At 43.4% G+C, this 24,989-nt stretch overlaps 1 protein-coding gene across 2 annotated transcripts in view; it reads left to right on the top strand.

Annotated features, from left to right (window-relative positions):
• Positions 1–24,500, top strand: part of IL18RAP (interleukin 18 receptor accessory protein) — a 30,169-nt gene extending 5,669 nt beyond the window's left edge. The window contains exons 4-10 of one of the 2 annotated variants that reach the window (XM_008253197.4): positions 3,335–3,485; positions 9,494–9,559; positions 11,462–11,585; positions 14,809–14,960; positions 17,595–17,732; positions 21,495–21,668; positions 22,348–24,500. In XM_008253197.4, coding sequence (XP_008251419.3) covers positions 3,335–3,485; positions 9,494–9,559; positions 11,462–11,585; positions 14,809–14,960; positions 17,595–17,732; positions 21,495–21,668; positions 22,348–22,694 — 1,152 coding nt within the window. In that variant the 3' untranslated portion in view covers positions 22,695–24,500. 2 annotated transcript variants of the gene reach the window in all.
• The last annotated feature ends 489 nt before the right edge of the window (positions 24,501–24,989 follow it).

Below are 24,989 nucleotides of genomic sequence, written 5' to 3'. Positions count from 1 at the left end.
TGTGTAGTTAAGTTTGGTTCACTAGTACTTTGCTGACGATTTTGAATCTATGTTCTTCTGGGATATCTTTAATTTCCTTTCCCTGTATAATCCTTGCCTGGCTTCAGCAGTAGGGTGATGCTGGTTTTGTAAAATTAGTTTGGAAGTATTTGCTCAATTTTGACTTTTTTGCAAGAATTTAAAAAGAATTGCCATTTTAAAATATTTTAAAAATATTTTGTAGAATAAAGCAATGAGGTCTTGCAGACCTGTGTTTTTCTTTGATGGAGGGCTTTTATTACTGATTAAATCTCCTTACTTGTTATTGGTCTGGTCAGATTTTTCATTTCTTTGTAATTCAATCTTGATAGGTGGTATGTGTCTAGAAATTATTTACATTGTGTAAATCTTATTGTTTTGTTAGCATAGAATTGTTCGTAGTACTTTTTTATTTATATAAAGGGGAAAAATTCATGTTTTTCATAGTTTTTTTAAAGATTTTTTTTTAATTTTTTATTTGTGAGGCAGAGTTACAGAGAAGCAAAGGCAGAGAGAGAGAGACAGAGAGAGAGAGAGGTCTTCCATCCACTGATTCACTCCACAAATGGAGTTGCAATGGCCAGAGCTGAGCCAATATGAAGCCAGGAGCCAGGAGCTTCTTCCAGATCTCCCACGTGGGTGCAGAAGCCCAAGGAGTTGGGTCATCTTGTACTGCTTTCCCAGGCCATATCAGAGATCTGGATCGGAAGTGGAGCAGCTGGGATTCAAACCAGCATCCATATGGGATGCTGGCACTGCAGGTGGTTGCTTTACCCACTACACCACAGTGCTGCTCCCCATATATAGGGTTTTAAGAGCACCATGATACTTCTCACCATACCCATCCTTCTTCTTTTCTTATGTTTCTTTAAAATTTTACAATGACAAATGTTCAATTTACTTTATAATCACAAGCTTAACCCTCCACTAAATAAAGAATTCAACAAGTAGTAAATAATAAAGCCATTGTTCCTCTTGAATATAGACAAGGGCTATAAAGAATAGTCAAATCTCAAAATGTTATTTTTGCTCACATACATTACACTTTTTGGTACTCTGCATATTAGTTATTATAACTCAAGGAAAACATATTTGTCTTTTGGAGACTGACTTATTTCACTAAACAAAAGGGTCTCCAGTTGCATCCATTTTGTTGCAAAAGGCAAGATTTCATTCTTTTTTTACATATATATGTACATATTACAATTATACATATATAAAAGAAAGATTAAATTCTACTGGGTATGTTAAAGGGATAACTGCATTATTTTGGGCCTTTCTGGTTCACTATATATTTAAATTTAAAAAGCTGGAGAAGGAAGAAGTTGTTTCAATTAGGAATGAAAGAGAGGTGATGTATACAAATCTAAACCCAGTGTATCCATGACGCGGGAACATTAAAACAGACTGAGAACTTCAAGTCCATCATGCTGGACTGAGCAGAAATGTAGCTCCTTGGAGTTCTCCCAGACTAAGGTGATGGTAGCCCAGGTAGGCGATCCATTGAGTCGCCCAGTTCCGGGAAGCACCATTTGCATACAATAACACAACAGTATTTCAAAAAGTCGTGAAAAATTAAAAGTAAATTCATGTGAAAAAAACTTTGAAATCCAGGTGTAGTTTTTCATAATACAGCCTTTCCATGACTTATCTGAAATGGCTTGTACAGAGTACGTGGTGCTCCTTGGAGTAGCTGTGCTGCCTAGTTGCACAAGAACATGATGATACTATATGACAATATTGTGTAACTATCCCCACTAATGAGAATAAGTTTGTTCTTCTTGCTTCATACATATTTTGCAAGTTTTTGATCTTCAGATTTTTTTTGATCCTTTAGTTCTTTTTAAAACATATCAATTCATACAGATTAACAACAGAGGATGCTCCTCCTTTGATATTTTGTTTGTTTCACATCTGAGCATAACAAAGATTTACTTGCAAAGCTACCTTAGCCTCTCTCTTTTCTATTAGGATCAGTTGTGATTATGTTACTAAGATGATTTTCCCATGATCCTTGGTGTAAACTTCTGCTCCCTGATGGCTTTCTTTTCCTGGATGTTTTCTTTGTGTTCTATCTCAGGCAGCCCTAATGATATGTACCGAAGCATATTTATCTTTTCATGAGAAAACAATCAAGTCCATCTTATTACCCGTACTCTTGGTGGCTCAACTGAGTTCTCGGTGACAGCTCTGCATCCTCTCTCTATCACTTTCTCAGGTGATATGCTACACACCTCCAGTCGAAATTGTCGCTTGTGTGGTATTGCTGAGTTCTCCAAAGTCGTATTTCTGTATCACTCTTCACTACCCTTACATTTCCTTCTAAGTGTTCGCGACCCTTGAGATCACTTGGTAAATATTTAAGCTTGTCTCTCTTCAACTTTTGACTTTGCTTTACTTCCTATTGCAGCTACCTCTCTCTGAGCAGTTTGGCCCCTCTCAGACTCTTTGCCAACCTACTGGAAATTCCTTTTTTGGACCACAGAAACCACACCAGAGACTTGGAATGGGGGAAGTCCTTGCTTCTACCAGTTAGCAGGCAAAGTGGGAGGGAAATTAATCAGAACAGGAAACTCACAGTTAAAAGGTGTAGGCTGTCTGTCAGTTTTCTCATTAGTCTCTCACTTGCTAGCTTTTATTTCATTCCAACAGCGCTATTTTCTTATTTATAAAATGGAAGAAGTATAATCTGTACAGTCCAAGTTAGGGAATTCTTGGATGATTATATGCAATAATACATGAGAAAGAATTTTATAATCTCTCTTTAGGACAGGTCTTTATTATTTTATTACTTTTGTTGCTTATTTCTTTTCTATCAACTACAGTGCTAAGAGATATGCTCCTGGTATTCTTATTGAAAATTGGAAAGTCATGTGCCATGGAAATATTACTATACTCAGTCATGGTGCTGAGGTGTTTCAGGATGATTGGTGCAGTGATAATCAATCATCCAACAAATACTTATGGAGCCTCTTCTATGCCACACTAATAGTAATATAAAGCTGAGTAGGACAGTTTTTCTTTCAACTTTCAAGAGCTTCCATACCTAGTTACAAGGGTTTTATTTTTTCCCCAAAGTATTGATCATGTGATTCTCTTGCTTCAAAACCTTGCCTTCAAGTGTACCTTTATTTATCCACTCATCATTTACAAAGAACTTACCATCACTGTCTCGCTCGTTGTATGCTGGAACACAAAAGCTCATGGACAATATATCCCTGGTTCAAACTTCTGAGGTTTTTCTACAGATGTGACTAATAGGAATAAAAACTCTCCAGTTCAATAAAGCTATGCCATTTTCTTATTTTGGGATTAGAATGGAAGACTCCTCTCTGACAAAAGGAACAACCCCATGATGGTGGATGAGATTTATGACTATCACCAGGGCACGTATGTGTGTGATTACACTCAGTCGGATAATGAAGGCTCATGGATAGTCAGAGCTGTTGTTCAAGTAAGAACCATTGGTAAGCAAGATTTTACCTTAACAATTCATATCTGAATCCCAGCTTCCTATTACTTTGTCTTAGTATTTTTTTTCCTTTGCTTGTAGCCATGCAAAACCTTGATTTGGGAAAAGCATCAGTTCTTCCATTAACTCAGATCCCACCCCCTAAGGAAGACTTTCTTTTGGATCAGGATCAAATTGGGTTGTTCCTGCATTGATCCCTGATTTGGTTTTTATAAATAGTTTTAAAACGTATTAAATATTTCATACATAAGCTATTACATGACAACTGTGTACCTTTCACCAACTTTAACACATTAATGTTTTTTCATATGCTTAAAATCTTATTTTCTTTAAACAAATCTTATTTTCTTTAAACAAATAACACATTGTGGATATAGTTGGAGGTCGTCTCAATCCCTCCCACATCCTGCACCAGTGCAGTCACAATCTTGTGGTTTATATATCCTTTCCTTTCATGGTTTTATGCCTTTTCTACCTCCCTATGTATCCAATAGTGACACAATATTATTTTGTGCTATAAAATGTGTTTTGTGGTCATGTATAAATTCTCACTATTCCCAAGTAATAGGAGAATGTTTTAAAAATTTTGTGGAACATGAAATTGAAAGATGTTTATTTTAGTGTGAAAAAAATTTCAAACTTTTTCAAGGGCATGCATTTCCCATGCACTGTTTGAAGGCTCTTAATGTTTGGTGTTGTCCGACTTTTTGACTGATGTCAAGTGTGTGTGTTGGTTTCTTCCCGATTTACATCTCCCTGACTAATGAGATGGAGCCTCCTGCCATGTTTATCAGTGCACTGAATTTCTTCTTTAGTTTTTTCTATTTTGCCCCACCCTTTCCTTTGGTTCACTTTTACTAGACCTACAAACATAAACATGGAGAAACTATATGATGTAGCTAATTTAGGCATGGCCTGTGGAGTCAGAACATAACGGAACCAGTAAATATATGGAAGAGCTGGAAGTGTTGACTTCATTCTTAGTTGAGTTCTCAGTCAACGTTACATCTTCTTCTTTTATTGCAACATTCACGTGGTATAGAATAGCTTAGGATCAAGTGAAACATGTCTGTCAACTCCATGGCACTTACTCTTTCTACCACTTCAGATCTCAGTCATTTTCTTTTTTACATCAATAATTTGAAAAGAAGTTAGAGTGTGAATATTCCACTTATACCACATAACTCTCCAAATGATAGTTTCTCTTTTAGTCAGGCGTTACTTGGCTCCTCAAATTCTCACTGGCTTAATCTACTTTCCCCTCCCCCAAGGAACATCTGGCACCAATTTTTGCCTCTAAATCAGTCAAAGCTTCTTTGTCACCACTTCTATCTTCTCTATTCACTCATTTCTCCTTATGGCTATTGATTCCCACACAGATATTTATTGAATATCTGATTTGTAGCAAGTTTGGAGCCCAGGATGTAAGAATGAGGGCACTTTCTCTGACCTCCTGAGAACACAATCATTTTGTGGGACAGATAGGAACCAGGTGAGCACAGTGAGTGAGAGACAGAGGAGCAGTGAGTATATAAGGCACCTTCCAGATGCAACCAGCTCCAAATAACTCAGGAGTGAGGTCAAATAGGCTCAATTACACTGTGCGAGATGCCATTCCAAGCATAGATGATGTCCCTGAAGTGAAAGAGAACATGGCTCAATCCAGAATGAGACGTAAAGTCAATGGTGGGAGAAGGTGTTGAAGCAAAGCCAACCTCACACTGTTCCAATAAGTTGAGAGCTTCATACAAGAAACAAAGGAGGAGATTCCAAGATGGTGGAATAGTGACAGGGTGATCTGAATTAGGCTGAGTAAAATTAACATAAAAAAAGTTGAGGCAGGCACCACGGCTCACTAGGCTAATCCTCCGCCTTGCGGCTCCGGCACACTGGGTTCTAGTCCCGGTTGGGGCGCCGGATTCTGTCCTGGTTGCTCCTCTTCCAGGCCAGCTCTCTGCTGTGGCCAGGGAGTGCAGTGGCGGATGGCCCAAGTGCTTGGGCCCTGCACCCCATGGGAGACCAGGAGAAGCACCTGGCTCCTGCCATCAGATCAGCGCGGTGCGCCGGCTGCAGCGGCCATTGGAGGGTGAACCAATGGCAAAGGAAGACCTTTCTCTCTGTCTCTCTCTCTCACTGTCCACTCTGCCTGTCAAAAAATTAAAAAAAAAAAAGTTGAGAAAGTAAACTCTCAGAGTAAAGCTGCAGGGGAAACATCAGTGGGAGATCCTGCAAAAGCAGTAGAAATGGGCCAGACCTGTATGGAAAATACAGACAGGAAGCAAGGTGCAAAAAGACAATGAAAGACCCAGCAGCTTGGCTGGGGGAAGAAAGCGCCCACCTTGGCAAACCAGGTGAAATTGGATTGCACAGGCCCACACCACTGTTGATATAGCAGGAGAGAGAGCTTAGTGAACTGCACCTTTTGAGTCTGGCCTGATTCCCTCAGGTCAGTGGGGCGACTGCACATCCAGAGAGGGGGAAAGGTGGTGCAATTCTCTTTCTCCCCATCTCCCTGCACAACAGTGGCCTGCAGCCAGCGGAGAGAGGGCTGGCACCATTTTTGGACACAGGAAGGTAGTGACTACTCCAGCTCCTGTGCATGTACCCAGCAGTTATTGGGCTCACCCTCCACCCAGTTGGTGGGGGCAACCATAGCAATTCAAGAGCAACTGACAGGCCGGCGCCACGGCTCATTAGGCTAATCCTCCACCTTGTGGCTCTGGCACACCAGGTTCTAGTCCCGGTTGGGGCGCCGGATTCTGTCCTGGTTGCCCCTCTTCCAGGCCAACTCTCTGCTGTGGCCAGGGAGTGCAATGAGGATGGCCCAAGTGCTTGGGCCCTGCACCCCATGGGAGACCAGGAGAAGCACCTGGCTCCTGGCTTTGGATCAGCATGGCGTGCCGGCCACAGTGCGCTGGCCACAGCGGCCATTGGGGGATGAACCAAAGGAAAAAAAGGAAAAAGAAGACCTTTCTCTCTGTCTCTCTCTCTCACTGTCCACTCTGCCTGTCAAAAAAAAAAAAAAAAAAAAAAAAAAAAGCAACTGACAGAGATGGTCTCCACCATGCCAGTTGTACGTGCCCAGCAACAGGAGGGGAGAGAGAGCCATCCATATTGAAGGGAAGTGCTAGCTGAGGTTCTCTCCTACACGCCCAGCACAATTGTGAATGGAGTGGGGCTGTGACTGGCAGATATTTTGAGCAGCTGTGATCGAGAGATCTTACCAGAGAGAAAACCCCGCGTTCCCCACTGACATCGAATCTGGTTGGGAGGACCGGACAGCGGCTCTCGGAACACTTCTACTTCCTTGTGGACAGGAAGGGCTAATCGGGTGCAGCAGCCCCACTGGCACTCCTTGGCCCTAAGAGCCCTGGGAGCTGAGACTGAGAAAACACTGTGACTGTGTGAGAGAGGCAGGGTGCAGCTGGTTCTAGGCCATCACAGAGGGCTGCTGCACATGCTTGGAGTGCCTTGGTTTTCTAGAGCAGCTCACAGTGGAGGGAATGGTGCTCACAGGAAGGACTGCACAGATCATATGTGCAGTTCATACAGCAGTGCTGATGAGTGTTGAGCACACTGGAGGCTAACACCTGGGCATGCCTCAGCTTGGAGAAGGGCTGGTGGCACCAACAGAGATGACAATTCCTCTCCATCCAGTTAAGCAGAGGAGAGCTACCACACTCAGCTTGGGTGTTACCATGGATACTCGCCCCATCCTGGAGCACTGACCAGAGTTCCCTGGCCACACCCACCATACACCTCTTGCTATTCACTGAAAGAGTAGACATCCCACTAAGCCACAGAGGCATAGCTTAAAGATAGAAACCATCAGAGGGGAAAAAGAAAATTCTATAAATGCCTAAAAATAAATGCAGAAATTCAAGAAGCAAGGAAATGATGCTATGATCCAGGATGTAGATCGTGCTACAGATAAGACCTATGTCATTTTACTAAAATTCTTCCCTTTTGTTTTTTTATAAAGCAGGTGTTGTATGGGATTACATTGGCCCCAAAAATCCAGGAGGGGTAGAGGGATGATGATCTGTCTTTTAGAGCTATTTCCTGCTGACATGGGGTGATAAGGTACTCTCCACTGGCATGGTGCAATGTCTCAAGCCTCAATCTCTTGGGTGGGGACCCAAGAGTATATCCCTGTAGCAGCATTTGGTTGACCATCTGGTTGGTGAAGGCTTTGGTTCATTCCATTATCACCTCCTGTAAACATTTAAGCAGACATGGTAGTATAAAAGACAGGGTGAGAATTGCAGCCAATGATACTAAGAGTGGCATTAACCAAGTAATGAGAGGATTTCATGGAGGAGAGGAAATGAGTCGGGGGACTCTCGACCCTAGTGAAGGCTCTTTGATGGATGTGGTTTTGCCTGGCCTGATTGCTTAACATAATAACAACACAGTTAAGGCCCATCTGTAAAGCAATCTTAAACAATAAAAAAAAAAGCATGAGTCATCACAATACTAGACCTCAAGATGTACTACAGGGCAAAAATAATCAAAACAGCCTGGTACTGGCACAAAGTTAGACATATAGACCGATGGAGAAGAATAGAAACTCCAGAAATTAATCCATGCATCTACAACCAACTTATCCTTGACAAAGGAGCAAATATCAGCCCCTGGAGCCAAGACAGTCTCTTCAACAAGCAGTGCTGGGAAAACTGGGTCTCTGCGTGCAGAAGTGTGAAGTAAGACCCTTACCTTATACCTTACACAAAAATCCACTCAAAATAGATCAGAGACCTACATGTGATACCAGAAAATTACTAGAGAACATTGGGGAATCCCTACAAGACATTGGCATATGGACAGACTTCCTAGAAAAGACCCCAGAAGCACAGGCAATCAAAGCAAAAATTAACCTGTGGGTTTACATCAAACTGAGAAGCCTCTGTACTGCGAAAGAAATACTTAGAAAAGTGAAGAGGTAACTGACAGAATGGGAGAAAATATTTGCAAACTATGCAACTGACAAAGGATTAGCTTCCAGGATCTGTAAAGAGCTGAAGAAACACAGTAACCACAAAACAAACAACCTAGTCAAAAAATGGGCAAAAGACCTGAACAGACATTTTTCAAGAGAGGAAATTCAAATGGCCAATAGACACATGAAAAAATGCTCAGGATCACTAGCCATCAGGGAAATGCAGATCAAAACCACACTGAGGTTTCATCTCACCCATATTAAAATGGTTCTCGTACAGAAATCAATAAACAACAAATACTGGTGCAGATGTGGGGAGAAGGGTACCTTAATCCACTGTTGGTGGGAATGTAAGCTGATACAGCCACTGTGGAAGACAGTTTGGTGATATCTCAGAAATCTGAATATAGACCTACAATATGACTCAGCCATCCACTCCTGGGAATTTATCCAAAGGAAATGAAATCAGCATATTAAAGAGTGATCTGCGGGGGCCGGCGCCATGGCTCACTTGGTTAATCCTCCGCCTACGGTGCCAGCATCCCATATGGTGCCAGGTTCTAGTCCTGGTTGCTCCTCTTCCAGTTTAGCTCTCTGCTGTGGCCCAGGAAGGCAGTGGAGGATGGCCCAAATGCTTGGGCCCCTGCACCCACATGGGAGACCAGGAGAAGCACCTGGCTCCTGGCTTCAGATCAGTGCCGTGTGCTTGGCACAGCATGCCAGCCGCAGCGGCCATTGGGGAGTGAACCAACGGAAAAGGAAGACCTTTCTCTCTGTCTCTCTCTCCCCATCTACTCTGCCTGTGGAAAAAAAATATGCCTCTGACTGATCTGTGAGTAGATTTAAAAAATGGGAGAGGAGGTAAGTATTAGTCTTAAAAGGATATTTAGCCACCTAAGTCATAATGACAAATAGATATTTGAATTAACCAGACTAGATAAAAACTTAGGGGGCTTTCAGCTATATAAATCAAAGAGTAGACATGCATCCAAATCTTTTGCAAACAGGCTTTCAGATTTCCCAATGTACATGACTTTTTCCTCTTTTTTTTCCCCCTCTTTTAGTGAAAAACACTAATCTCAAACCAGATATTCTGGAACCCATCAAGGATACCCTGGAAGTAGAACTTGGTACGTGGTTGCATTGTCACCCTTGAATGACGTTGTATTTCTGGGACCAGCTCTTAGAGTCACCCAAGGAAGAGAGCACTGGGGCCTGTAGTCGTCCAGAGTTGGGCATGCAGCTTGGTTCAGCCGCGACTACTTCTGTGGACATGCACTGTGACTTAATACTTTTAAACCTTTAATTTGCAAAACAAGCACCATAAAAATGACCTTATAAGGTTACAGTGAAACATATTGGGAAAATGTCTGGTAAATAGCCAGTGCCTTGGATATGATTAATATATTTTACATATTTCCTTACTCCTCCCAGGAATAAGTGGTTATGTAAATTGGTGAGGTTTATTGATTATTCCTATAAGATTACCAACTTGAGTAGTGTTAACCCTTATGAATGTGATACTTGGTCTTGCCTTTAAGAGAATATGGTGGAATTATATAAACCTTGTTCAAAAATTTAGTATTGTCCAAAGCAGAGTTTCTTTTGTGGAGAGGGGAAATTGACTCCCCTGCAGTTTCATTTCATTTTGTCAACATCAATAATATTCATCTCTTTCCATACAGCCAAATAAATTTTTGTATTTATTTTTGTTACATAACCATTATAATTTAGTGAATATGACATGTATAATTTAAATATCTATAAAATAATAAGGTATCCACACACTGTAATACACACACACACACAAACACCTGAGAGAAAAACATGTGGTATTTATCTTCTGTGTAGATGTAATGGAATATTACTCAGCCATAGAAAAGAATGTAATCCCAACATCTGCAAAGAAATGGATGGAACTGGTGATCATTATGCTAAGTGAAATAAGCCAGACACAGAATCGCTGTATGTAAAACCAAATGCTAGTGTTTTAATAAAATAAGTTATCCTTTAAACACTAATAAAAGATTTATTATTACAGGAAGAAACATAAACATAGATATTACAGCATAAGGATATTGGTTAGCGGTACTATTATATTTTAACTGTAGAAATAGTGATAGCAATATTTGCAACATCACAAGGATCCGTGGAAGGAGGAAAGAACAAAGAAAAATTAATGAATCCAAAACACATAGTCAAGTCACTCATGGCATAAGTGAATTTCAGAATATTACTGAAGTAAAAGCATTAAAGTACAAAGGTGCATTTTTGAATACAGTTCCTAGTGATATCATGGTAAAATATTAACTTTCAGGTAGAACATATTTGAATATCATTTATAGAAAAAGTGAGTAGTAAAATAATAATAACAATAATACACATGCCCATCCCTGAACAGCTAAATATCTGAATAATTTCCTCTTTAAATTTATGCTACAGTAACTTCAGGATTTTCATTTCAATATGTAAATATTGGTCAATAAAAATGTTTTAAGACTTATTTTTTTGAAAGGCAGAGTGAGAAAGAGAGAAGGAGGAAGAGAGGGAGAGAGAGAGATCTTCACTCTCCAAATGCCCTCAACAGCCAGGGCTGGGATAGGCTGAATCCAGAAGCCAGTAACTCCATCTGGGTCTCCCACAAGAGTGGCAAGGGCCCAAGCACTTGGGCTGTCATCTGCTGCTTTCCCAGGCCATGAGCAGGGAGCTGGATCAGAAGTAGAGCAGTGGGGACTCAAAACTGCCCTCCTCTATGGCATGCTGGTATCTCATGCTGAGACTTAACCCACTGTGCCACAACACCAGCCCCAGTAAAAAGTTTTTTATCAGTGCACCTTGAACTTGAACATGAACACCTGGAGCTCTGCATTTCTGAAAGAGGAGTGGCAGTATCTAGTTATTACTGGCACCTTTGCTTCATCTGCACACCTGACTAAGCCAGGAAACAACGTCTGGTCACATCTTCCTCCCCAACATGACACAAAGCCTTCTCACACCCTCCTTCCTGTTTTCTCCCTTGTCTGCATTTTCAGGAAAACCTTTAAGTCTTCACTGCAAAGCACGATTTGGCTTTGAAAGGGACTTTAACCCTGTGATAAGGTGGTACATCAAAGAGTCCGACAAGGTGTGGGAAGTCCCAATACCTCAGGGAAAAAGGTAAGAAGGAAACTAGTGGACTTCAATCTTGGTAACCCTGAGTAGATGCTCACATTTTAAAGAAACAGCTAAAATACTCAGTTCTTGGGTTAGTCTCTAGCGCCAACTAGTGGTCTGGTTAAAGTTAAACATGGGGGCCTCACAGTTTGTGACAGGACTGTAAAATAAAATCTTTAAGCTGATTTTTTTTAAACAACTTCTATTGTTGCTTCATTTGTAGCCACAGTTTGATGTGACTTTAAAAAAAATGAGCCATGGGGGCCAGCGTTGTTGTGCAGTGTGTTAAGCCATTGATGGTGGCACAGGCATCCCATATCACAGGACTGGTTCGAGTCCCAGCTGCTTTGCTTTCTGATCTGGCTCCCTGCTTATGTGTCTGGAAGGGCAATGGAGATGGCACAAGGGTTTGGGGTCTGTGCTACCCCTGTTGGAGACTGGGCTGGAGTTTCTGGTTCTTGAATCTGGACTAGCTCTGGCTGTTGGAGCCATTTGAGGAGCGAACCAGCAGATGGAAGACCTCTCTCTCTCTTTGTAACCACCCCCTCTCTGTTGTTCTGCCTTTCAAATAAGTAAACAAATAAATCTTTAAACAATGGAGCTATGCACACAGCTATGTAGACATGGGCTGCCTGAATACAGAGTGGTCTTATCCAACAAATGGGAAAGGGTGCTGCCCACCCTACACCTTGTTTTCACCAATGCCATATGTGGCAATGTCAAGGATCCAAATCTGGAGAGTCATTAAGGGCCTGGAAAGAATAAAAAAAATGGTACCATCATAAGGAATCTGACAAAAATAGGAGCAGCGAGGAGCAGTTGAAGCAACTTAATCAGGAAAAGGAATCTCAGAGGTGGCTTATCTGTCTGGAAGTACCTAGGAGCTAGCATGGTTAAATGAGAAATTCATTTCAGTTCACTGGCCTCTGGAGCATAGAATCCAGGTCAATGGACAAAATTTGCTGGTGAGAGATGAGTGCCTATGGAAAGAAAGACTATAAATATTTGGAGCTACTATGAGCCTTGGAAAGCTGGTCTCTAGTCCCTGGAAAGTCAAAGGGCTTGCATTCAATCATGTCCAAACCAATGTGTCACTGAAGGATGTATTCTATCAGTTTCTCAAAGTCTGACCCATTACAACAGTCTGCATAGTAAATATTATCTTCTGAATTTTGAAGCATTTTAATGAACAAATGTTAACATCATTTCAAAAAGTGCATATTGTTAGAAAAACAAAGGAATATATCTTGGTAGCACAATAAGATTTAGGGGGAATTTCTAAGATCAGAGAAGTCATTGGGCCCCATCTTAAGCTGGCACTGCAACAACAATAAGAAATGCAACAACAAAGAATATGTTGTCACCCATCCTTGGGTGTGAATCTTGTTTTCCATCTAATGGCAACATGGCCCCTAACCCTTGTGAGTGTCTGTCATCCCATCTATAATCCATGAGTATTAGCTCCTACTTTGCAAGCTCATGGTAACGGTGGGTACAGTAGAGTGTACTTATCACAGCTTATCATAGCTTGTCGAAACTGTGGCAGGGAGGAAGCAACTGGTGGATAAGAGCTGGTCTTGCAGGCTCAGAGCCACACAGCCTAAAACATCATCCATGTAAACAAGACTCCCTTTTTAAATATTTTTTGTTATTTATACTATTAATTTCAGAGGAAGAGAGAGAGAAAGGCTCATGCATGCATGTGTATGCATACACACACACACACAGAGAGAGAGAGAGAGAGAGAGAGCCCCAATCTCCTGGTTCACTCCCATATGCCTGTAATGGCCAGAGTTAGGCCAGGCCAAACCTAGGAACTCAATCCAGATCTCCCTCATGGGTGAAAGATTATCCACCTTCTACACTTGTATCTCACCCATGGTCAAGTTAGGAGGCTGTTATTATTATTTTGTAAGGTTCCTGTGAAGTGAGAAATAGAGGAAATTAGTCCATATTCAGTGCACAGAAGAACAAAACACCTGATACATAGTAAACACTCAGTAAGATTTAGTCATTCCTAATATTATTCTTAAATTATTGTTATTGTCTGCTCTTCTTATTCTTAGAATAAGAAGGTCAAGAGATCCAAATGTAACAATGTAGAATAAATGCCCAGCAGAATCAATAAGTTAATCATGGATGCATTTCTCTGATCATTGTATCTTCCTCTATTGTTGATTCCATAGCTTTTCTGAAAGCCAAACCAGCTGCTTGTGTGCTGATACTTCAAAAGTCCATGGAAACTGGAATGACGAATATGTTGTTTTAGGTGCAAACATTTTTGAAATCCTTGCATACAAGAGATCTTCAAAAAGTTCATAGAATATACCATATATGTTATGAAAAAATTATGCATAGATTTCAAGAAGTGTTTGCACCAAAATGACCTAATCTTTTTAAAAAATCTATTTATTTAATTGAAAATCAGAGCTACAGAAAGATGCAGGAAAAAGAGAGAGAACTTCTATCTGCTGCCTCACTCCCCAGATAGCCACAACAGCCAGGGCTGGGCCAGACCCAAGCCAGGAACCCTGAGCTTCTTCCAGGTCTCCCAAGTGGGTGGCAGGGGCCCAAACACTTGGGCCATCTTCCGCTGCTTTTCTCAGACCACTAGCAGGGAGCTGAATTTAAAGTGGAGCAGCTGAGACATGATCCAGTGCCCATATAGGATGTCAGTGTCACAGGTGGTGGCTTAACCTGCTATGCCACAATGGTGGTCCCCAAAATGAGCTTATCTTTTAATTCTGTTTTACATAATCTTTTTAAAAAAGATTTATTTATTTACTTATTTATTTGGAATACGAGTTACAGAGAGAGAGAGAGAAAGAGAGACAAAGGCAGAGACAGAAAGACAGAGATATTCCATTCACTAGTTCACTCCCCAAATGGCCACAATGGCCAGAGCTGGGCCTGGCTAAAGACAGGAGTTAGGAGCTAGGAGCTTCACCCAGGTCTCCCAGGTGGGTGCAGGGACCCAAGCACTTGGGACATCTCCAGCTGCTTTTCCAGGTGCCTTGGCAGGGGGCTGGATCAGAAATGGAGCAACCAGGACTTGAATTGGTGCCTATGTGGGATGCTGGCATCAGAGGTGGCGGCTTAATCTTCTGAGCACAATACCAGCCCCATGTTTTCCATAATTTTTTGGAAATACTTTTGGGCAACCTCCAAATACTGCCACTGAATGTCAAGTTGTGTTATGGGTACAGCATTTTTCTTCCTTTCCTAGTGTTAAATCCACATTTGAGGATGAAATCATTGAGCGTATTTTCTTCTTGAAAGAAGTGACTCAGCGCGATCTTCGCAAGAGATTCCTTTGCTTTGCTCAGAACTCCATCGGGAACGCAACCCAGTCCATTCAGCTGAAGGAAAAGAAAGGAGGTGAGCTGGAAGTTTGCCCTGGAGAAATGGGTGCCCCAGCTTTCGCCTCTGAGAGGAGGAATTTTCCTAAAGAATGGTTATGATGAAGATAACAGTGAATATTTTCTAGGTGCCAGACCCTGCATTAGCCTACTTACTGCCCTGATGAAACACACAATCTGGTAATTCCTTGTCAGTGACTCAGAGCTGATCCTGTTAGCTAGCATCCTGTGTTGGAAAAGCCTGTCATTCGTTAAATCATTCATTCATTCCATCTACAAATACCTACAGGGCATGCCCTACATGGCAGGGACCATGTTAAGATGAAGCTCCCTTTCCTCTTAACCTTTGCTGGCTTCCAAATCCAGAAAGCACAATGGATTCCTGTTTTGGTGGATGGAGAATGGAGGAGAGAAGTAATCTTTCTCAATGTGTAGAATATTTTTAAAATCACATATCATAGCCTGTTTAATTTTTTTTGATATTTATTTTTTATTTTATTTGAAAAACAAGGTTACAAAGAGAGGTAGAGCCAGAGAGAGAGAGGTCTTTCATCCGCTGGTTCATTCCCCAAATGACTGCAACAGCCAGAGCTGAGCTGATCCAAAGCCAGGAGCCAGGAGCTTCTTCTGGGTACAGGGCCCAAGCACTTAGGCCATCTTCTGCTGCTTTCCCAGGCCGTAGCAGAGAGCTGGATCAGAAGTAGAGCAGCTGGGACTCGAACCAGCGCCCAAATGGGATGCTGGCATTGCAGGCCAGGGCTTTAACCTGATATGCCACAGCACCAGCCCCATATCAAAGCCTTTTAAACCAATACAGTAGGCCAGTGCTGTGACTCACTTGGCTAATCCTCCACCTGTGGCGCTGACACCCCAGGTTCTAGTCCCAATTGGGGTGCCGGATTCTGTCCCAGTTGCTCCTCTTCCAGTCCAGCTCTCTGCTGTGGCCCCGGAGGGCAGTGGAGGATGGCCCAAATGCTTGGGTCCCTGCACCCACATGGGAGACTAGGAGGAAGCACCCAGCTCCTGGCTTCGGATCAGCGCAGTGCTGGCCGTGGCAGCCATTAGGGTAGTGAACCAACGGAAGGAAGACCTTTCTCTCTGTCTCTCTCTCTCTCACTGTCTGACTCTGCCTGTCAAACGAAAAACAAACAAACAAACAAACAAACAAACAAAAAAACTAGAAATTCTAGGTAAGGAACTCAGTAGAGTCCTCCCCATCCCACCCCATCTGCCATTATACTTCCTAAGATTTTAAGAACCTGTGATCAACCGAAATCTGAAAGCATTAAATGGAAAATTCCAGAAATAAACAGTTGTAAGTTTTATATTACACATCTTTTCATAATATGATGAAATCACAAGCTAGTCCCCACCATCCTGTCTCATGTAGCTCATGACTTTCTTTGCCCAATGTATCCATGCTGTATGTGCTACTCTACTTTTACTATCTTGATTATCGGATCAGCTGTCATAACATCATGGTGCTTACATTCAAGTTACTCTCCTGTTCTTAAAAATGACCCCAAAATGTAAGAATAGTGATACTAGAAGCTTGTATGTACCAAAGAGAAGTCAAAAATACCTCTCACATCATCACAAGAAGAAAGATGAGTACAATTCAGGAAGACTTTCTAAGAGTGAGATCCAATTCACAACTTTCATGTCAGTACCTTGTTATAATGGATCCTGCCTAATTTATAAATTAAACTTTATTATAGGTATGCATAGGAAAAAACAATATATCTAGAATTCAGTGTTATTTCTAATTTCAGACATCCACAGGGCCTTTTATAAAAAGATTTATCTATTTATTCGAAAGGCAGAATTACAGAGAGCGAGAGCGAGAGCATGAAAGAGAGAGAGGTCTTCCATTCGCTGGCCCAGTCCCCAAATGGCTGCAATGGTTACAGCTGGGCCAGTCTGAAGCCAGGAGTCAGGAGCTTCCTCCTGGTCTCCTACGTGGGTGCAGAAGCCCAAGTACCCGCGTTCCCGGGTGCATTAGCAGGCAGCTGGAAGGGAAATGGAGCCGCCAGGATCCAAACCAGTGCCCACATGCAATGCCAGTGCTGCAGGCAGTGGCTTTATTTACTATGCCCCAGTGCCAGCCCCAGTCCACAGGGTTCTGAAACATGTCACCCCGAGCTGAAGAGGAATCTTCTCTGGCTTTTACTATTCTTAGGATGCCCCGAGATGAAATGGGTGTCACTCATTCATTCAATCTACAGAGAGGGTTTGAATATTTGTGAGGCTTACAGGAGACAGAGTTTTGCCTGCCCTGGGCTTCCTTCAGCTGAGGTGTGTAAAACACCCCTTGCCTCAGGTCCCACGGAGGCTCCAAAGGTAACTCCTGGTCTCAGGAAGTTTAAACGTTCGTATGGATGTCAGCACGTGCGAGTAGGTTACATGGATGCGAACGGCGTGTGTGGCTGTTTATGTGAGGGAAAACCCGTCACGTGGCTACGGTAAATCAGGTCACCCTGAGTAGGAACTTCTCCTGGGATCTCTCGAGTTTCCTGTAAGGTGCTTCCCTCAACCATACTTTGAGATGTCCTCGGGTTCCAGAGAGAGACTGCCATAGCAGGTGATCTGGGTAAGGTAACAGCGCGAGGGAACGCCGCCTCGGCTTCAGCTCACGGCCGCCACTTTTCCCCAGTGGTGTTCGTGTACATCCTGCTCGGCACCGTGTTGACCCTGCTGGCCGTGCTCACGGCGAGTGCTGTCCTCTACACGTACTGGATTGAAATAGCGCTGCTGTGGCAGAGCTGCCAGAACAAGGATGAGACGCTCGGAGGTAAGGCCACCCAGCACGCCACCCAGCATGCACCCTTCCAAGCTGGTGTTGGTGCTACGTTGTCCAGGATGGTAGGGCATACCACCGCTACCCGTCAGCTTCCCTCCCTGAGGGAACTTAGGAAAGACTCTCAGGTGCTCCCTGCCCTAGGGGGCAGAATAGGAGGGAGGAGCTCAAGAAATGACTGCTTCCTGATGGACAGAGTCATGTCCCACAGCTTTGGAGACCTTCTTCCAGGTCTGGGGGCTTCACACTGGGCAAGGGAAGGGAAACATTCGTTTTTTACTCCAGTTAACAAGGCTCTTGGATAATGATGCTATTGGGGGAGTATATGGGGGTATGAAAATGATATCTCTCTCTGCTGACCAACCTAAAGAGCAACTCAGCATCCTTGGGCTTTGGTTTTCTTCTCTATAAAATAAGATGACAATAGCTTCAGCCCCAAAGATGCTGAGGCCTCCTTGAGTTGAGACGTAGCAAGCATTTAGAATGGCACCGAGCAGGTGCATCCCAGCATGCGGCAGCCACGTGTATTAATTACATTAATTGTCACAGCAATCTCGCAAGCTAGACAAGGAGAGATGAAGTCATTTGCCCCAAATTGAACCACTGGAAGCTATGGGAGCCAGGTCATATGACTTAAGAAACCCCATTAGCTATTAGTTAGCCTCGTCTTCAAAATGAGGAGCACGGTGCAATGACACCAAAGTAGTAGGTGTCATTTTATAGAAGTTCTATAAAATGCAAGTGCAACTACTATTAATGGAGTATTTCTCATTTTTCCTATGAGACAGCATGAGGATCATCATTCATGTTTGCTTCTTTAAGATAGAGGAGCTGCTTCTGTTCTCCAAGGTTAGAATGTTTGTGGTTTTAGTGAATGATTCTGCTGTTTGGAATGAGCTTTCTGCTGCATTTCAGGGATAATTATTATCTCATGGGGAAGCTCCTCCAAACTCAAGTACTTTTCTCTCATAAAGAATCCAGGAAAAGCTCTCAGATCACTGGGGAGAAGACTAATTTTAAGAGAAATAATCAAGAGGTTGGTGTTTGCCGCAGTGGTTGGCACACTGGTTGGACATTGCTTCCCATGTTGCAGGGCCTTGGTTCAAGCCCATCCTCCACTTCTGACTCCACCTCCTTGCTAATGTGAGCCTTGGGAGGTAGCGGAGGATGACTCAGCTCCCACTCACATGGAAGACCCAGGTGGAGTTCCTGGTCCCTGGCTTCAACCTGGCCCATACCCAGCTGTTGAGGGTATTTGGGAAATGAATCAGTGAATTGGAAATCTCTCTCTCCCTCTCTCTCTTTTTCATGTTCCTCCTTATCAAACAGTTAAAAAAAGGCATCAGTCACATCTGTGTTTAGGCTAATTTTTTTCAGAATACATTCTAGAAATCCTTAAGCCTAAATTGTTTTGACATCTATTTTTTAAAAATACTAATTTTTCCAAGTTGAGCTGATTAACCAATGGCTTAATGTTTTCCCTAGGCGACTTCAGACTTCTTTTACTGAAATGCCATTCACCTACGATGCCAGAGCTTCTGTAGAAGAATAAACCCACAGTGAAACATTGTGTACTTTTACTTTGCAAAGGCTCCTTAATCAAACGTGAAGCAGTCAAGTTTGTAAGCACAGTGATGCAGCGCCATCTGCTGGCCAAACCGATATTGTTTAGCTTCATGCTGAATGTTCAACATTTTTTCTTTTTTAAAATATTTATTTACTTACTTGAAAGGCAGAGTGATGTGTGTGTGTGTGTGAAAGAGAGAGATTGAGAGAGAGAGAGAGAGAGAGAGAGATCAATCTTCCATTCACTGGTTCACTTCCTGAACCAGTAGCTGCAAACTGGCGCTGGTCCAGGCCTAAGCCAGGAACCTGGAGCTCCATCTGAATCTCCCACATGGGCGGCAGGAGCCCAAGCACTCAGGCCATCTTCTGCGGCTTTCACCGGCAGGGAGCTAGGGTGTAGGGAGAACAGCGATTATTTGAACCTGTGCTCTGATAAGGGATTCTGGCATCCCAAGCAGTGTCTTAACCAGCTGTTCCAGAATGCTGGCCCTTCCTCAAAACTTTAGAGATGCAGAATGTTAGAATTGTGGTGGCCCTACTCTACACTCTCTAATTTTATCACTGAAGAAATTGAGTTACCTGATTATGGAGAAATCCTGGTTTTCTGGGGTTCCACATGGATACGGAAGGAACAGTAGCAACTTGGGATGTTTCCCTGCGCAGCATGTACCTGCCCGCCACAAGCGAGTCTCTTTCTTCCCGACCTGGGCTCCTGGTCTCTGGGCCCTGCCTTCTCTGTTGCTGGTTTTCTCTCCACTGACACCTCTGAGAGCCCTGTGGAACAGGCATGCCGCCAGGTGGCATCAGCCCCGGCGCTGCCGTTTGCTGTGTGGCAGCAACATGAGGCTGGGAGAGGTCTTCCAATAGTCAGTGGAAAAGATGGAATTAAAACATAAGTTGATTTTGGTGCAAAAAGTAATAAAATCCAAGCATCGTTTTTTCATAATACACTTTGTCCAGAAATTATTTTGAAGACTTCTCATATGCATGGGATTCAAAAGTCATTTGCATCAAAATAAACTTACCTTTTATTATTATTATTTCTGAATTAGCCTTGTACCATTTCTTAGGGGGTGTGGGAAGTGTTGAAATGTGAACTGGCCATGACCCCTTCTCAAGTTTATGATTTTCTCTTGTATTTTCTATCTTTCTTTTCTTTTTTAAAAGATTTGTTTATTTATTTTAAAGTCAGAGTTATACAGAGAGAGAAGGAGACACAGAGAGAGAAGTCCCCCACCTGTTGGTTCACTCCCTTGATAGCCACAATAGCTGGAGCTGAGCTAATCCAAAGCCAGGAGCCAGGAGCTTCCTCCAAATCTCCCATGTGGGTGCAGGGGCCCAAGAAATTGGGCCATCTCCCACTGCTTTCCCAGGCCATAGCAGAGAGCTGGATCAGAAGTGGAGCAGCCAGGACTTGAACCAGCGCCCATATGGGATGCTGGCACTGCAGGCGGTGGCTTTACTCGCTACTCTACAGCGCTGACCTCCGATTTTCTATCTTTCTTCCAGTTACTTCTTTAGCATTTCCCAATCACCAGTGAGCGTTTATGATCATATAATCAAAAGAAGGATATCGGCTTTAAAATATCCTAAAACTGGTTGCATTCATATGGCTTCCGGTCTAGAAGGAAAGGGAGGGGGATATTTATCTCCTATCTGCTCTATGAGCCAGACACAGAGCACTTGCATCACGCAACCTTGGAGACAGCTGGCTTGCGAGCTAGTGTCCTTTTTTAGCTGTGGGCATTCAGATGTTGGTAAGGTGCTGTCAGCTCTCTTGGGGGGAGTTTGTTGTGCGGTGGAGGCCATGTGTTGAGTCTCAGCTGTGCCTGGCTCACTGGATCCTGTCACCTTTGATGGAGCCAACCCCTCTTTGATCTGTAGCTAATGAGACAGAAACACTGCAGAGGCACAGAGAACTCCCAGGAACTCCGGAGCAAGTGTGATTTTATCACAAAGGGTCCCTGCTGTGTGATCCAAACCCAGAGGGCTTCCTGAAGGAAAGTTTGGTTTTGGATGGTCAGTCGTACCAGTCAGCAGTAGGATTTCTGGAGATTTTTAGTTTTTAAATCCATTCTATGAGGATTCTCAGTTTCTTTCTTCCCCATTTACCAAGTGCTTCAAGCATGTGCATATGGACTATGATATTAGAAAGAGTGGCTTATGTTGCTTATGGTGCCTCTTTCTCAGATGAAAAGGAATTTGATGCCTTCGTATCCTATGCGAAATGGAGCTCTTTGGAGGGTGTGGCCTCGCCATCGCTGAGTGAGGAACTCCTGGCTTTGAATCTGTTCCCTGAGGTTTTGGAGAACAAGTATGGATACACCTTGTGTTTGCTGGACAGAGATGTGGCTCCGGGAGGAGGTAGGTCCCTTGTGCTAAGACAAAACAAAGAATGCAAAGGGCACCTGGAGGCTTGCCAGCTCTCAGTTGGTTCTTCCTTTCTGTTGGAATGTACAACTTCTAGGCGTTGTCATGAATTCGTCTATCTTGAGTGGCTCCCCAGATCAGCATGTTCCAGAGACATATGTCATCATTCAGAGAAAAAAATAATAATGTGGGGGCCCTTTGGGGACTTTCCAGAACCAAGATGCCCTTCCTGCCCCTTGCACAGGAAGGTGTCTCTCTCATTCCAAAAAGCAGGCCTGTTGCTTTCTGGGGCTCTGCTCTAAACCTCAGCACTGGGTCAGGCATGGGTAAGCTCGGATCTCCCATGAAAGGGCTAGACTTCAGCCTGTCTCTCTCCCGGGCCATTCTACAATCACCATTGTCCTTGCCAGCCCTGGGGTTCCCATGAGTTCTGTTCCTGGTGGAATCAATAATTTGGGGTGGCTGATACAGAGGAGGAATGTAAAATTGGGAGTCACTAGACACTAGAGTGTATCTTTAATTACTGATGGTGCTAGATTAAATCTTGTCTCCTTTGCTCCTTACATAAGAGTATCTATCCCCAGGAAGCCTCTGGTTAGAACTGCCATCCTAGGTTATTGTGACCCAAGGTTTAACTGTATTAATTACAAATGATTAAATTCCTTATTTCCAGTGTATGCAGAAGACATTGTGAACATCATTAAGAAAAGCAGAAGAGGAATCTTTGTCTTGAGCCCCAACTATGTCAATGGACCCAGTGTCTTTGAACTGCAGGCAGCAGTAAATCTTGCCTTGGATGATAAAACTCTGAAACTAATTTTAATTAAGTTCTGTGCATTTGAAGAACCAGAATCTCTACCTCATCTTGTGAAAAAAGCTCTAAGGGTTTTGCCCACTGTCACATGGAGAGGCATAAAATCCGTGCCTCCCAGTTCCTGGTTCTGGACCCAGATACGCTACCACATGCCTGTTAAAAACACAAAAGGATTCACATGCAACAAATTCAAAACTATGTCATGAATTTTTTTTTTCCACTGGAAAGGATTCGGCAAGACAGACACCACTGGGAGGAGCTCCCAGCTTAGAGAATGTGGACTGGGCAAGAACACCCTCCCCTCCAGCCCCTGGGAGGAGAGAGGACACACAGCCTGAATCAGACTCATGGAAAAGCAAATCTTCTTCCTGCCCCAAGCAGGCTGGACAGGCACAGGAAGGAGCCTAAGGCTGTGGTTTAGAGTCTCTGACTCCTGGACAGGACAGGGAAAGTGTGAATTCTTTCGAACTCTGTGTGCGTTCAGCTCACAATGCCCCCAGCACGTCCCCAGTGGTCTGAGTGAAATCTGCAGGTACAGGTGCCCCTGCTTTGTGGCTATGGACTGTCATGGCTGCCATGTATTTTACACTTGACTTCTACACATGCAATCAGATAAACACCATTTCATTAGAACCAAGGGATTTTAACTGTGCCCAAACGTTTTCTATACAGAAGACAATTCATTTAAAACACACATATTTTTATTTTTAATAGACATATAGAGATTAGACAGATTTGTGTGGTACAGTGTAACACTTAAATGCATGCATACAGTATCAGTTCAGGGCATTTGGCAGGCCCATCGCCTTAAACATCCATCATTTCTTTTGTGTTGGGAACATTTACAATCCTCTCTACTGGCTGTTTTGAAATATTCACGCACCTGTTGTCAGCCATAGTTACCTGCTATGACTCTTGCACTATGTTCATTCATCGACTCTGGAGTGTGGGAATGAAGTGTGAAAGAATGAGAGACCAGTGAGACACAAAGTGTTCAGGGCTACAATCAGTGTCTGCTGTGTCCTTGTGGGCAATAACCCCTCTGGGTAAATGGACTACAGACACTCCTCAGCTTACGATGGGGTTGCATCCAGATAAATCCATCGCTAAAATAAAAAAAAAATCACAAGGCCAAAAACGTGCTGAATCTGCCTAACTGACTGAGCATCCTGGCTGAACATCACAGCACACTGTAGAGCGGGAGCATTTCCCTCCTGACCTCAGGGCTGAGGGGAAGCTGCCGCTACTGCTGCTTAGCATCACCCAAGAGGACGCACAGAGCCAGACCAGGAGAAGATCCAGATTCCAAATTCCAAGTGTGATTTCTACTGAGCACATGTTGCTTTTGTACCATTGTAAGTCAAAAAAACTTAAGTCAGACCATTATAAATAAGGGACTGTTTATAGAAAAGGGGCACCTGCCACTGGGCAGATGTGGTCTATCCAGTCTATGGGTATGGGGGACAAGGTAGGGATAATTTCAATTCTTTATTGTTCTGCTGGCCAGAGGCCTTTGGGAAGAGCTTAAAGTACATAGCCTTGCTCTGTGCTGCTGGCGGTTGAGACCAGCTGAGCCCAAATCATCAAGGTCCCTGAAGAGACAAGGCATTGACCATCAACAAACTAGAAAGGTGGTGGCAAGGGTCAGCAGTCATGCAGGTATCTGGGGAATAAGTGTGTATGCAGGTAAAAGGCAGCAAGACTGGAGTTGGAATAGAGCTGTTGTCCGAGCCCTTGGCCTGTTAAGGCTGGCACTCCTGTGTGTTTCTGGACCTTGTAATGGCAACTTCAGTCCACTGAGTGGCAGGCTGGTGTGCTTGAGGGCCAAGTTGTTCCTGGTAGCCAAGGCCAATTTCCTTCCTATCCATTTCTTTATGAGACCTCATTGTGCAGCTGAAACAGGGTTGTATGTAGTTCTGCATGGACCACGTAAAGCCTTCACGCTCTGTCATCCTCAGTGGGGTGGAGTGATTCATCAACTGAACAATAAAGAAAAGCAACGTCTGGTCTCATTCGTGTGCAGTGTGTCATGGCCTCCATTCTGAAGGTGATCCGCATTCAGAGTGGCTCTTAGAAGCCATTGTCATGCGGCCCCTTGGGTCCTGGGTGAAATGCTCTTCTGATCTTTCTCCACAGAGGCACCCACATCATAAAAACCGCGGTGGCTTTGGCACCAAGTGGCATCCTTGTTGGAAATGTCAGTGATAAAGTTAACGAGGAGTTACAGGGTATAGATTACGCCTGGAGGAAGTTTCTTGTGGGGAGGATCATTGCAGGGTCTCAGCAGGGAGGAACCCACATTGTCATTGTGCCCTTATGCTTTGGTGATGGCCAGGAGCCCAGGCCCTCCTGCCAGCCACTCTGTCAGATCCACAGCTCAGAAACCTCCGGGTTCATCAGAGGCCAGTCCATCCAGGTTTGCCTTATTCTAGGATAGATACTGCCACAGCATAGCCATTTACAAGGCTAGAGCTTTGTCCTTAGCTTTGTGAAGAAATCTC

Source organism: Oryctolagus cuniculus, chromosome 2 (assembly GCF_964237555.1).
Source record: "Oryctolagus cuniculus chromosome 2, mOryCun1.1, whole genome shotgun sequence".
NCBI classification, from domain to species: domain Eukaryota; kingdom Metazoa; phylum Chordata; class Mammalia; order Lagomorpha; family Leporidae; genus Oryctolagus; species Oryctolagus cuniculus.
This window is presented reverse-complemented; position numbering and strand designations above follow the sequence as displayed.